The sequence below is a fragment of the Sorex araneus genome, chromosome 5 (genome assembly GCF_027595985.1).
Source record: "Sorex araneus isolate mSorAra2 chromosome 5, mSorAra2.pri, whole genome shotgun sequence".
Taxonomy (NCBI): Eukaryota; Metazoa; Chordata; class Mammalia; order Eulipotyphla; family Soricidae; genus Sorex; species Sorex araneus.
In genome coordinates this window covers 79,808,022-79,821,166 of record NC_073306.1, presented here as the reverse complement: position 1 = coordinate 79,821,166, position 13,145 = coordinate 79,808,022, and the positions used below count along the sequence as shown (strand labels likewise).

The window sequence follows — 13,145 nt, the reverse complement described above, 5'->3', positions numbered from 1 at the left end:
ACATTTAGGTCGAATCCATATTGGCTCTTATAAATAATGTTACTACTTGAAATCCTATGTTTCTATGAACATATGGTTTCAAGATACCACCCACCTCCAACTTAGTGTGAACCTTGGATCAGTTATGTAACCTTATGTTTAAGATGCTAGGACCTAGATTTTAAAATCTTTGATTAGTTTTGAGGGGAGTGGTGCTCAGGAGACCTGAGGGCTGAGGATATATAGTCTTGCTTTGGGAACAGTGGTACAGGAATTGAACTGGGTCAGCCACATGTAAGACATGTGTCTTAACCCTTGTATTTTGCGACCCCTGCTATATACTTTTGAATTGATATTCTCCTATCCTTTTAATAAATGCCATGGAGTGGTATTGCTGGAATCCATAGTGCTTCCTTTGTAAGGAATTTCTATTCCATTTTCCATAGAGTTTGCTCCAATGTCTATACTAATCGATAATCTACATGAATTACTTTTCTCCACATCCCCACTAACTAGTGTTCCAGTTTTCTAGCCTCACAGGTGTGAAACAATATGTCATTGTGGTTTTGATTTTTATTTCCCTAATGACAGATGATGTTAAGTAATTTTTTGTGTCTGTCATCAATCTTTTGTCTCTTTTGGAAATGTATTTATTCAGATCTCTTGCCTAATTTCGTATTGAATGGTTTACTTTTTTATTGTGTTTTAAAAAATTATTTTGGATATCAACCCCATCTCAGATGTATAGTATCTAATACCTTGTATTATCAGTTGCCTTTGTTTTTGTGGTAGTTAATTTGTTGTGCAAAGCTTTACTTTATTTTAAATCTCCCAACCAGTACTCAGGGGGTCTGGGATGTGGGGCCTCTCCCAATGATACTTAATTAACTTGTTAGACTATTCAATAGTAGGACCCAATGGGCCTGAGGCTGCCCTGGCTACATTTGTTTATGGAGTCAATAGTGGGTCCTGTACTTGCAAGGCATGCATTCTGACCCCTAAAGTACATTCGTGGCTTTAAAACTTTTTAATTGGATGTAGTCCCATCTGTTTCTGCCTTCGTTTCCCCTTTCCACTGGAACCAACTCTCCAAATACATTTGTGAGGCTGAAATCCAGAAATTGTTATTACCACTCTTCTGTATGGTTTTGGGACTTAACTCCAAGTCTTCAAGCTGTTTCTTCTAATTTTTTTTTCCTTTTTGGGTCGCACCTGGCAATGCACAGGGGTTACTCCTTTACTCCTGGCTCATGCACTCAGGAATCACTCCTGGCGGTGCTCAGGGGACCATATGGGATGCTGGGAATCGAACCCAGGTTGACCGCGTGCAAGGCAAACGCCCTACGTGCTGTGCTATTGCTCCAGCCCCTGTTTCTTGTAATTTTTATGTAGTGCACTATTTTATTAAATACTTGAATAGTTCCAGTCTTTTACCATTGACTTTTTCCAGCACCATTTGCTAAAGATGCTTTCCTTTTTCTGTTGTATGGTCTTGGCTCCTTTGTTGTGAATTCAGTGTCCTTATATGTGGGTTTATTTCTGGGCTCTATTCTGTTCCTTCTGTGTGTCTGCTTCACTTTGAATACTCTACTCTTTTGTAATACAGATTTGAGTCTGGAAGCATAATTCCTTCGTTTTTCTTCTATTAGGATTACTTTGGCTATTCATGATATTTTGCTCCACCCCTTTGAACTATCCCTCTGGCCTTTGTATTTTTTGTTTGTTTTTGGACCATACCCAGTGATGCTCAGAGATTGCTCCTGTTCTGTACTCAGGAATTACTCCTGGCAGTGCTTGAGAGACCATAGGGGATGCCCAGGTCTAACCCAGGCTGACTGCATGCAAGTAAGTATCCTACCTGCTATACTATCACTCCAGTCCTCCTCTGACAGTTGGGTTTGCCAAGTTTTCTTTGTAGAGCTTTTGCATCCATATTCATCACAGATAGTAAATTGCTTTCTCTTTTCCTGTGCTGTCCTCATTTGGTTTGGGAACCAGGATAATGTTGACCACTTAAGATGTTTGGGAGTGTTCTCCTTCTGAGTTTTGGAAGAGTTTGAGAAGGATAGGTACAAATTTGATGAGGATTCAATAGTGAAACCCTTATGTTGACCAATAACTTGGATTACTGTTGGTCTGTTCAATTTATTTCCTCCTGGGTTATTGGAAAACTGTACAATCCTAAAAATTTGTATATTTGAAATTATTCAGCTTGTTTGCATATAGATATTCATAGTAGTTTGTTACTCTTTTTTGTAAGTCTTGTTACTAGTTTTAATTCCACTGGTTCCGTTTCTGATTCTTTTGATCAGAATTTCCTTTTTGTTTTCATGAGTTAGGGATTATCACTTTGTTTATTCTTTTAAAGTGTAATAGATCTTGGTTTCATAAAAATTTAAATTTTTGGTTTCTTTTTTATTCCCCTCAATTTTTTTCTTCTATTGACTTTCATTTTATTTATTATTTTTTGTAGTTTCTTTGGATGGAGGTTAAATTGATTAAAGATTTTCTTTGTTGGTAAGAGCCTAGATTGCTATGAACTTTTTTCTTACTATAATTCCTTTTTCTTTTTTTCTTATTTTGGGTTTTTGGGCCACACCTGGTTGTGCTCAGGGCTTACTCCTGGCTCTGCACTCAAGAATCACTCCTGGTGGAATTCAGGACCATAAGTAGTGCTAGGGATTGATCTGAAGTCTGTCATGCTAGATAAGTCCCTAACTGCTGTACTATTTCTGTAGCCCGTCTTGGTATTATTTTTACTGCCTCCTACAGGATTGGGTAGCTTGTCTCATTTTTATTGCTCTCCAGATCGTTTTTGATTTCCTCTTTGATGTCTTCATTAACATTGTTCAGAGGTGGGGGCTGGAGCGAAAAAGGAAAAAAAAAAAAACCTGTTCAGAGGTGTGTTTAGTGTTCATGGTCAAAAATATACATATATATATTTTTTGGCTTTTTGGGTCACACCCGGCAATGCACAGGTGTTACTCCTGGCTCTGCACTCAGGAATTACTCCTGGCGGTGCTCAGGGGACCATATGGGATGCTGGGATTAGAACCTGGGTCGGCTTTGTGCAAGGCAAACACCCTACCCACTGTGCTATCACTTTAGCCCCCATGGTCAAAAAATTTTTTTTCCAGTTTTTCTCTACTATGGTTGAATGTTAAAACTTTTTGCCATAGTTGCCAGAAAATGTATATAATGTTTGATTTGCATGTGTGAAGCCTTGGGTTCATTCCCTTGCATCTCCACTTGAGGCTGGGATGTACTGAGTTCAATGATGGGGAAATTGTGACTATTCAGCGTGCATAGGCTGCTCAGTTCACAGAGAACAGGGGTGGAACTGGAGTGGTTAAAGAGGTTTGGGCTTTAGATAATAATAGTGAACTTTCTGTTTATGCCTTCAGTTTGTCTCCTAGTTCTGTGCTGAAAACATAGCAGCATGGTTTTGGAATGCTGTTGTTTATGTTTCTGATTCTGTGTTATCCATCACTATGCTTTGTCCAGGTACTTTCTGTTTTTCTAAAAAAGAACTTTGACCATTCTTTTAGTGCAGGTCGGATGGTGGTAAACAACATTAGCTCTAGTTGATCTGGGAAAATCTTTGTTTCTCCATACCATTTGAATAATTTTGTAGGATGAGTACTCTCAGCTATAAGATTTTATGTTTTAGGAATATAAATTTGTTATACTACTCCTAGTCTGTAGGGTTTTTTGTGGAGATATGGGGTGTTAGTCTGATTAGGATGTCTTTGTATATTACTTTTTCTCACTTTTGATACTTCATTGGAAAGTATCCTGGGGGATGTCTTATTGCATATTGGATTGGGGCATTTATTAGTTTCCTGGATTATATGCTTAGTTCTTTTTTTGGCTTGAAGAAGTTCTTAGTGTTACTTCTTTGAGTAGAGTTTTGTTCCCTTCTAACTTTACCTGAGATGCCCCATATTATTTTTGTTTGCTTTTGAGCCACACTGTGTCAGTACTCCAGGGTTACTCCTGGCTCTGCACTTAATTAATCCCTCCTTATCATCCTAGCATCCCAGATCCTAGGGATTAAACCCAATTTAGCTTTGTGCAAGGCAAGTGCCCTACCCGCTGCTGTTGTTTCTCTGGCCCTGATAGCCATCATTCTTATGTTTTCTCTTCTAATGGAATTTCTCAAAATGTTCACTTTTCCTAAATATTGCTACTTTTTCCCATTTCAATTTTTTTTTCTTTTTGCGTCGCACCTGGCGAGATACAGGGGTTACTCTTGGCTCTGCACTCAGGAATTACTCCTGGCAGTGCTCAGGGGACCATATGGGATGCTGGGAATCGAACCCAGGTTGGCCATGTGCAAGGCAAACGTCCTACCTGCTGTGCTATTGCTCCAGCCCCACCATTTCGATAGTTTTACTTTTTCTTTCCTCTGTGAAAGCCTACTTTTTATGCTTTCAGTGAAAGTGTATATTTAATTAATTGTATATATTTTACCCATTTAGTCTATTTAGATATAGTGGATACAGATACTTCAATCCATGTACTATCTATCTCTCTGGTCCCACTTGGAGGTTTTCTGTTTTTTTTTTTTTTTAAAACAGCTTCCGTCCTTTCTTTTGGTCAGGAGTGCCTTCTGTTACTGTATTTTGGTATATTTCATTCATGTTTCATTTGATGCATTTTATTGATTTGTTTAGTTTGGTGTTTTTGGGTCACAGCTGGCAGTGCTCAGGGTTTACTCCTAGCTCTGCTTATGGATTACTTTCTGGTGGTGCCTTGAGGACCATTTGGGGTGCCAGGAATTGAACCTTGAGTCAGTGCATGCAAGGCAAGCATCCTACCCACTATAGTATCTGTCTAGCTCCTCGTTGATTTTCTTCAGAATATTTAATTTCATTGTTTGGCTCCCCACTTTTTATTGCTAGGACTTACTTGGGGTTTCCTTTCTCATCCATTCTCCCACAGGATTTAACCTTTCAGGGTGTTCCTTTGTTTTCCAGTAGGGGTACTGTGGCTCTAATTTTGGAGATCTGTTTATGCTTTTCATATCCAAGATCTAAAAAGGGGGAGAGGACTCCCTGTGTTGGATATTTCCTTCAATTTCTGCTCTGTGTAGAGAGAACCAGCCTCGTTTTCAAGCCCTCTTCTCCTCTAACCATTCAATTGTTGACTTTTTTCTGGAGATAGATTTCCAGATTTTCAAGGAGGGGGAGGGGACACTCCAGAGGAGGAAGGATTCAGTATCTAATCTACACTGCTCTGGGCTGCACCAGGCGATTTGATGCCCCTTTATTCTAAAGGAGCTCCCTAGTCCTGAAGAATTTCTGTAAATATTAAGTTTCTGCGTTGTCCTCTCTGAGAATGTTAGGAAAGGGCTTCATTTGCCTTGTCCTGTCTGCTAAAATCTCAGGGCTGGGACAAAGGGAGATGTTATTGGCACCTGGCACCAGTTTGAGTAGGGATGACAGTGATATATTGATACAGTGAACATATATGGCAACATACTTAAAACTTTTAAAATGTTTAAATACATTTTGTACTGGTTTTCATTCATCTGTGTTTGAAATATGTGTGGTTTACTGTTACAGTTTCATGGAGGATTTTTATTGTGGCTTGATTGCTTGTAGCAAGTCCAAAACAAGGAAAGGTTTTTTAACACTGGGACCAATTTGTTGCTTTTCTTTAGCTTCTGCTATCAAGGTTGAATTCAGAGTTGGGATTGACCCCATCTCATGCTGTTTGTTGTATCTCCTACAAGGATTTTCTTAGACACAGAATTTTTTTGTTTCTGCTTTATTTTTTCTTATGTTGGGGTTGGGCTGGGCACAGCAGTTGGGCGTTCGCCTTTCACACGGCCAACCTGTGTTCGATTCCTCCGCCCCTCTCGGGGAGCCCGGCAAGCTACCGAGAGTATCGAGCCCGAGAGGCAGAGCCTGGCAAGCTACCTGTGTGTATTGGATATGCCAAAAACAGTAACAATAAGTCTCTCAATGAGAGACGTTACTGGTGCCCGCTCGAACAAAGAATCTGAGTGCAGATTCTTGGGACAAAATGGGATGCCAGTGGTCAAACCTGGGTTGGCCATGTGCAAGGCAAGTGTACTATTCACTCTAGCCCCTGTCTGTTTTATTACAGGACTCATGCCCAGTCTTGGCTGGAGTAGGTTGGGGAGCCAAGGCCCTCCTGGATGGTGCTTCGTTGGGCAGGAGTGGGCGAGCACCAGGGCATATTCAGGGGTATTCAAGGATAGGCGATACAGTGAATGGTTTCAAGTGGTAGAACACATTTCTGGCATCACACATGGCAGACAGCATCACACATGCCAGACCTGTGCTCTACCACTTGAACTATTCCCTAATTCTAGATGCCGAATGTGTTTTCGGTGGGAGGCAGAGGTGTTGGGCCATGTCCAGCAGTTCTTAGGGCAGTATATGTAGAGTCAGGGATTTTTGAAACAAAGTTGTGGCCACTGCAGCTACATACAAGGCAAGTCCTTACCTCCTGTATTACTCTCCAGCCGAAGGCACAGATTCTTATTGAATACTTACTTTTTTATTTTTTCATTCTGGATGTGAGTGTGTTTTTCGTTAACACCTTTATGGTAATTTCATTGGGAAAAATATAATTAAAATTTTATTTTGTTCAGTTAGCAAAACTACTGTTATTTTAGGTGTTATGTTTTAGTATTTATTATTGCATAACCAGAGTGTTTACCTCCTTTCTTCCTTTTTACATTTTATTCAGGATAAATGTTTTTATATGAATTTTTTTACCATTCATTACAAACTGAATGTAATCTGCAAATTGAAAGTTAAGTGAAGTACTACTAGGATTAAGTCAATTAAATCTGAATTAATATCATATTGCTCATTTCAAGTTTTACAAATGTGTGTGTACATGCATGTGCATTTATTTATTACCAAAAATGCAAATCTCAGCTAGATGGAAGTGATAGAAAGAAGTAAGCGGAATGTGTGCGGAATATCTGCCTGTGATATCTGCATCCATTACACTCCAAATCTTCACAGTTTACCAGACGAGAAGTTCCCAATTTGGAGATCTTAGAAATAAAGATTATCATGATATGAGTTTTTATATAATCCTCAGGTTGTTTTTTTTTTTTTTTTGCTTTTTTTGCTCAGGGGTTTCTCCTGGCTCTGCACTCAGGAATCACTCCTGGCTGTGCTCGGGGGACCGTATGGGATTCTGGGAATCGAACCCAGGTTGGCCACGTGCAAGGCAAACGCCATACCCACTGTGCTATCACTCCAGCCCCAGATCCTCAGTTTTTTATTTCTCTAGAATATGTGCCAGAAGGGTGTCCTGCTGGATTGTTTATTGGTTGCATTATTTGACAAAATAATCAAACGAGGGGGTAGTAGTGATAGTACTGTAGGTAGGGCAGTTGCCTTGCACACTGCCGACCTGGGTTTGGTCTCTGGCATCACCAGGAGTAATTCCTGAGTACAGAGCCAGGAGTAACTGCTGAATATCATTCAGTGTGACTCAAAAAGAAAAACAAAACACAGACCCCAAACAACACCGTAGTGCCCCCCCGCATGGTCAAATGATTTCCCAGCAGTTTTATGAGTGGTTTGGTTTCTCAATGTCTTTGCTTCTTTATCCCTTCTGAAATGTGTGAAGTGATGCTGTGTTTTTAATTTGATATTAAGGCTGGACATCTTTTGTGCTAGATGAAATACTTATTTCTTTTACCACTTTTTAATGGACTGTTTGGATTTTTTTTTTTTCTTTTTTGGGTCACACCCGGCCATGCAAAGGAATTACTCCTAGTGGTGCTCGGGGGACCATATGGGATGCTGGGAATTGAACCAGGGTCGGCTTCGTGCAAGGCAAATGCCCTACCCACTGTGCTGCTGCTCCAGCTCCTGTTTGTATCATGTTTTTGAGGGTCATATTATAATGTGTATATTTCATTTTTTATGACTGTTTGACTAATACAGTACTTTATGGTTGTTCTAGTTCTTTAACCAATCTTCTATGCTTGGGCCTTTGGATTATTTGCACCATTAGGCTAGTATGAATAAGGATGCTCTACGTATCTTTGTACCTTTGTTTGAAAACCAGTTTTTAAAACCTGCTTATAGTTCTTCAGGATGTCTTGGAGTAAAATTATGGTCACATAATAATTTACTTTTGGAGAAACATACGAACTTGGTAACAGCAAATTCCACATTTTATATTTCCACCAGGAATGTGCAGTAATTTCTATTATTTTATGTTTGTTCATAGTGTTTTTCTTAAAAAAAATTTTAGCCATCCTGAGTAATATGTGGTAGTATTTTATGATTTTGACTTGTATTTTGTTAGTATGTGTTAGTGATCATCTTTTCATATTATTTTTACATTTTGAAGAATTGTCTATTCAAGTACTTTGTCTATTTAAAAATAGGATTCAAAAAAAACAAAAAAAAAATTAAAAGGGGCTGGAGCGATAGCACAGCGGGTAGGGCGTTTGCCTTGCACGTGACCGACCCGGGTTCGAATCCCAGCATCCCATATGGTCCCCTGAGCACGGCCAGGGGTGATTCCTGAGTGCAGAGCCAGGAGTAACCCCTGTGCATCGCCAGGTGTGACCCAAAAAGCAAAAAAAAAAAAATAAAATAAAAATAGGATTGCTTATGTTCTTAGTAGGGTACTTATATTCTGGAGCCTAGAGTTTTAGATAAATGGTTTGTGAGTACTTTTGTTCTGTAACTTGCCTTTTCATTTTATTAATACTTTCCTGTGCACAAAAGTTAAACTTTTGAAGATGTCAAATTTGTTGTTTTTCCTTTTGCTGCTTCTGTTACCAGATCTAAGAAAGAAACCATTGTCAGTCCAATGTCATGTTTTATATTTTACAATAATTTTTTATAACACTATGATTTTTTTAAATTTTGGTTCTGACATTTAGGTCTCTAATCCAGTAGGATTAATTTTTATGTATGAGGTGAATGGAGCGATAGCACAGCGGGTAGGGCATTTGCCTTGCACGCGGTAGATCTGGTTCGATTCCTCCGTCCCTCTCAGAGATCCTGGTAAGCTACCGAGAGTATCCTGCCTGGCAAGCCTGGCAAGCTCCCCATGGTGTATTCAATATGCCAAAAACAGTAGCAACAAGTCTCACTATGAAGACGTTACTGGTGCCCGCTCGAGCAAATCGATGAACAATGGGACTGGATGACATGAGGTGAAACAGAAATAAACCTGAATTGTATCTGTCTTATTATCTATTGAAGTAAGATTTCTTGAAATAAGAATTCAATCCCCGTTTATTGGTTTCAGCATTCATATTGAAATAAAGTTTACCATTGATCAGTGGGTTTATTTTCATAGTCTTATTTTAGTATGTTTGTGTATTATACCAGCACAAAATTTTCATTTCTAAAGCTTTGTTATGAATTTTGATTTGGATTGTGTGAATCCTCCAATTTGGTAGGGTGTTTGTTTGTTTTTTGGGTCACATCTGGCGATGCTCAGGGGGTAGTCCTGGTTCTGCACCCAGGAATTACCCCCGGCAGTGCTCTGGGGACCATGTGGATGTCAGGGATCGAATCTGGATTGACTATGCAAGGCAAACTCCTACCCACTGTACTATCACTCTGTCTTCTCTCCAGCTTGTTTTTAAGATTGCATTGGATGTTTAATCCCCTTGCAATTTTTTGTGAACTTAGGATCATTCACTTGAGCAATTTGATTTTTTTGGGGGGGGCATCACATACAATATTGTTGATGTAATTGTTATATAATTCAGAAATCCATTGCTGCTATACCACTCACCACCTAAGTATGGACATCCCTCCACCACTGTTTCTATAGGATCAGCATTTCTGCTTTTGTAGAAAACTTGAAATATTGACAGGAATTGAATCTTCATTGTTGACAATTAGGAAAGTGTGCTATTTTAACACATGACAAGATATTTTAGACTCTATTAGATGGGTTTTGTAACTGAATGTGGGCTTCTGAAAAATTTGGCAACAGTAAAAGTTTTCTGAAAGTTCAGTAACTAAAAATTCAAAATCTAATGTGTAATGAACCCAAAGTGTTTCTGGCAGTGCTTGTATATATTGAATTTTGGGGGCAAAAAGAGATTATGACCGAAAAAAGTTATAAGAAATCCCAGTTTTAGACCATGAGTATCGGACTTTTTTTAAGAAGCTGAATTGCTTTTTAAATTTTATTTTACATGTTTTATTGAAACTGACTTTTCTATTTTATATTTCCAAGCTTGTTATTGTTTTATAATAATAGTTTTATTATTTAGGATTTAAAAATTACAGGAACATAATTTTTTCTGTGTGATAACATATAACTTGTCAGCTGTAAAGAAAATAATTAATCTTTCCTCTTTGTATCTGCTTTATTTTTTTCTTGTTTATTCTGACTACAGTTGCTGATAATTGTGTTGTCTTGTTCTTGATCTTAGAGGGAAAGCTTTCAGTTTTCATAAGATGCTCTTTATCAGGTTGAGGATCTTTGCTTCTACTCATACTTATTTTTGGTCATTCTTTGGGTCACACTCAGCAGTGTGTATTCCCTAGCAGAGGGTACTCCCTGTCATGCTCAGGGAATCATGTATTCTGAGACCCCCACATGGAAAGCATGTACCTCTTTGAGCGGTCTCCTGGGTCCTCTGTTAAGATTTTTTATTTATCAAAATTATGTTGGTATGTTTCCTGGGGATTTTATTTTTTTCACGATAACTTCATTTATTTCATGGGGTTGTGGGGGGGATGCAACTAGGAATAAATCTATTGATTGTTTTGGATAGTGTGGAATATCTTAACGTTTCAGTCCATCAACACTGGATAACATTGACTCATTTTTGTTTTCATTATTTCTTCAGCTATGTTTAGGCATTTTCAGTATAGACCTTTTATCTTTTTTTTTTTTTTTTCTTTTTGGGTCACACCTGGCGATGCACAGGGGTTACTCCTGACTCTCACTCTGCATTCAGGATTACCCCAGGCGGTGCTCAGGGGACCATATGGGATGCTGGGAATTGAACCTGGGTTGGCCGCATGCAAGGCAGACGCCCTACCCGCTGAGCTATTGCTCCAGCCCTCCTATTCCTAATTATTTTTGATTTTATTATTGCTTTGGTGATTCTAGATTATTCATTGTTAGTATTATAGAACCACAACTGACATTTATATGATGATTTTTATCCTACATACAACATTGCTGAGTTTATTAGTTCTTAGTTTTGTTTTTGTGGTATGATTTTTTTCTGCCTTAATCTTCTAGCTGGGACTTGAACTTTCATGCTCATTATACTTTAAAACATCTCGTTGGTTCTGCCAATAGGAGTTTATTATTTGGTGAGGGCTGTTTTAAGTAAATAGCATGGACTGGGTGGCTTAAGTAACAGACATTTATTTTCTCACAGTTCGGAAGGCTGGGTGTCCACAGTCAGCAAGTCAGCAGTTTGGTTTCTTCAGAGGCCTCTCTCCTTGGTTTGCAGATCAACACTTTCTATCCATGTCATTATAAGGTCTTTTCTCTGTGTGCATGCATATTTAGTGTATCTTCTAACTTGAGACATGAAGTCCTGATATCTCCTTAGAGAATATCAGTTAGATTGAATTAGGGTACACCCTCTGCCTCAATGTAGTTACCTCTTTATTTATTTTTTATTTTTTTTTGCTTTTTGGGTCACACCTGGCAATGCACAGGGGCCACTCCTGGCTCTGCACTCAGGAATTACTCCTGGAGGTGCTCAGGGGACCATATGGGATGCTGGGAATCAACCCGGGTTGGCCGCGTGCAAGTCAAACACCCTCCCTGCCATGCTATGGCTCCAGGCCCCCTAGTTACCTCTTTAAAATCCCTATTTTCCTATAAACCCATTGGCTTCTGGGGGTTAGGATTTTAGAAATTTTGATAAGGGAGGGAAGACACAACTCAGTCTGTATCAGCTCAACATGTATTAATAAATGTAATATGTTAAATTATTTTGTATTCTGGTTGCTGCTTATTTAACAAGTTGCTAAAATGATGCTTTTTTTTTTTTTGGTAATATTTAACCATACCCTAGAAATGTAATAGCAGAGTGTAGCAGAGTGTAATATTATATGTGTAACTTCTAGTTTGTTGTGATAACTAGATATGTATCTATGTCATTTGAAAGGTAAGCTAAAGTATTTTTGGAAAATATAAAATCTAGGTGGAATTACATTTTTTATTACTTTTTTATATTACTTCTGGTATGAGTTTGATTTTAAAATCATTTTGAGGGGCTTGGGAGATAGCTCAGTTTGTGATCCCTGGCACCACATGGTCGTTTTTGGGTACTACTTGGGGAAGGTGTTAGTGGAAAATCTAGGCCATAAAGAAGGGATAAAGGTTGTACAGTTAATTGAGAGAGGTAGGGCCAAGATGGAGGATTTTTTTTTTCTTTTTGGGTCACACCCGGCAATGCACAGGGGGTTACCTCCTGGCTTTGCACTCAGGAATTACTCCTGGCCTGGTTCAGGGGACAGTATGGGATGCTGGGGATCGGATGCTGGGAATCGAACTCGGGTCGGCCCTGTGCAAGGCAAATGCCCTTCCTCCTGTGCTATTGCTCCAGCCCCGGAGAAGGATGATTTTTGTGATTAAACAAAGTCCAAACTACAACAGAACACAAATGTGACCACAGAATCCAATGTGCAGCTCCATAGGAAGTGCAAAGCTTGGAGAATTTCTGCAAGGAACTTGAGAACAGATAGGAGTTCTAGGAGCACAGTCCAAGGAAATTGGGAGGTGGGAGCACAGGCACAGATGGTGGCTGAAACAACCCACAGTCTTACAAAACTTGTGTATGACATAGGATGTGATTCTGAAAGGGTCTCAGGCCAACATTTGAAGCTAGTTCGCATCTATGGCCTCAGGCAACTACATTGCCTTCTGGAAAAGACAAATACACCCTCTCCCTAATGTTGTAATCTGAGTGAGAGGGACTAACCCAGTGTTAGGGAAGAGATGTGTTTCAAAGAAAATGGAATATTGGTTCTGTTAATGCTCAGTTGCCCAAATATTGGATCCTGGAAATGGTTCCAGGATGAGGCACTGGAATATGTGTTTGTGGGGCAGTGTTGAAGTTGGTGGCGGGACAAATGACAGGCAGTGCAGTTCTGTCTTGCAAAGCCTCAGCAGAGGTCAAAGGTAGCACTCCGTGGAGGCTGCATATAATTAGACTT

The 13,145-nt window shown here is 39.3% G+C and overlaps 1 protein-coding gene across 13 annotated transcripts in view; it reads left to right on the top strand.

Moving 5' to 3' along the window:
- ZNF644 (zinc finger protein 644) overlaps window positions 1–13,145 on the top strand; it is a 91,251-nt gene that overhangs the window by 28,688 nt on the left and 49,418 nt on the right. For 5 of the 13 annotated variants that reach the window (XM_055138643.1, XM_055138642.1, XM_055138648.1 and 2 more), the window contains one exon: window positions 11,354–11,458. The exons of the other annotated variants lie outside the window; for them this stretch is intronic. In XM_055138643.1, the coding sequence (XP_054994618.1) occupies window positions 11,354–11,458 (105 nt within the window). The remainder of the gene's footprint in view (window positions 1–11,353; window positions 11,459–13,145) is intronic. 13 annotated transcript variants of the gene reach the window in all.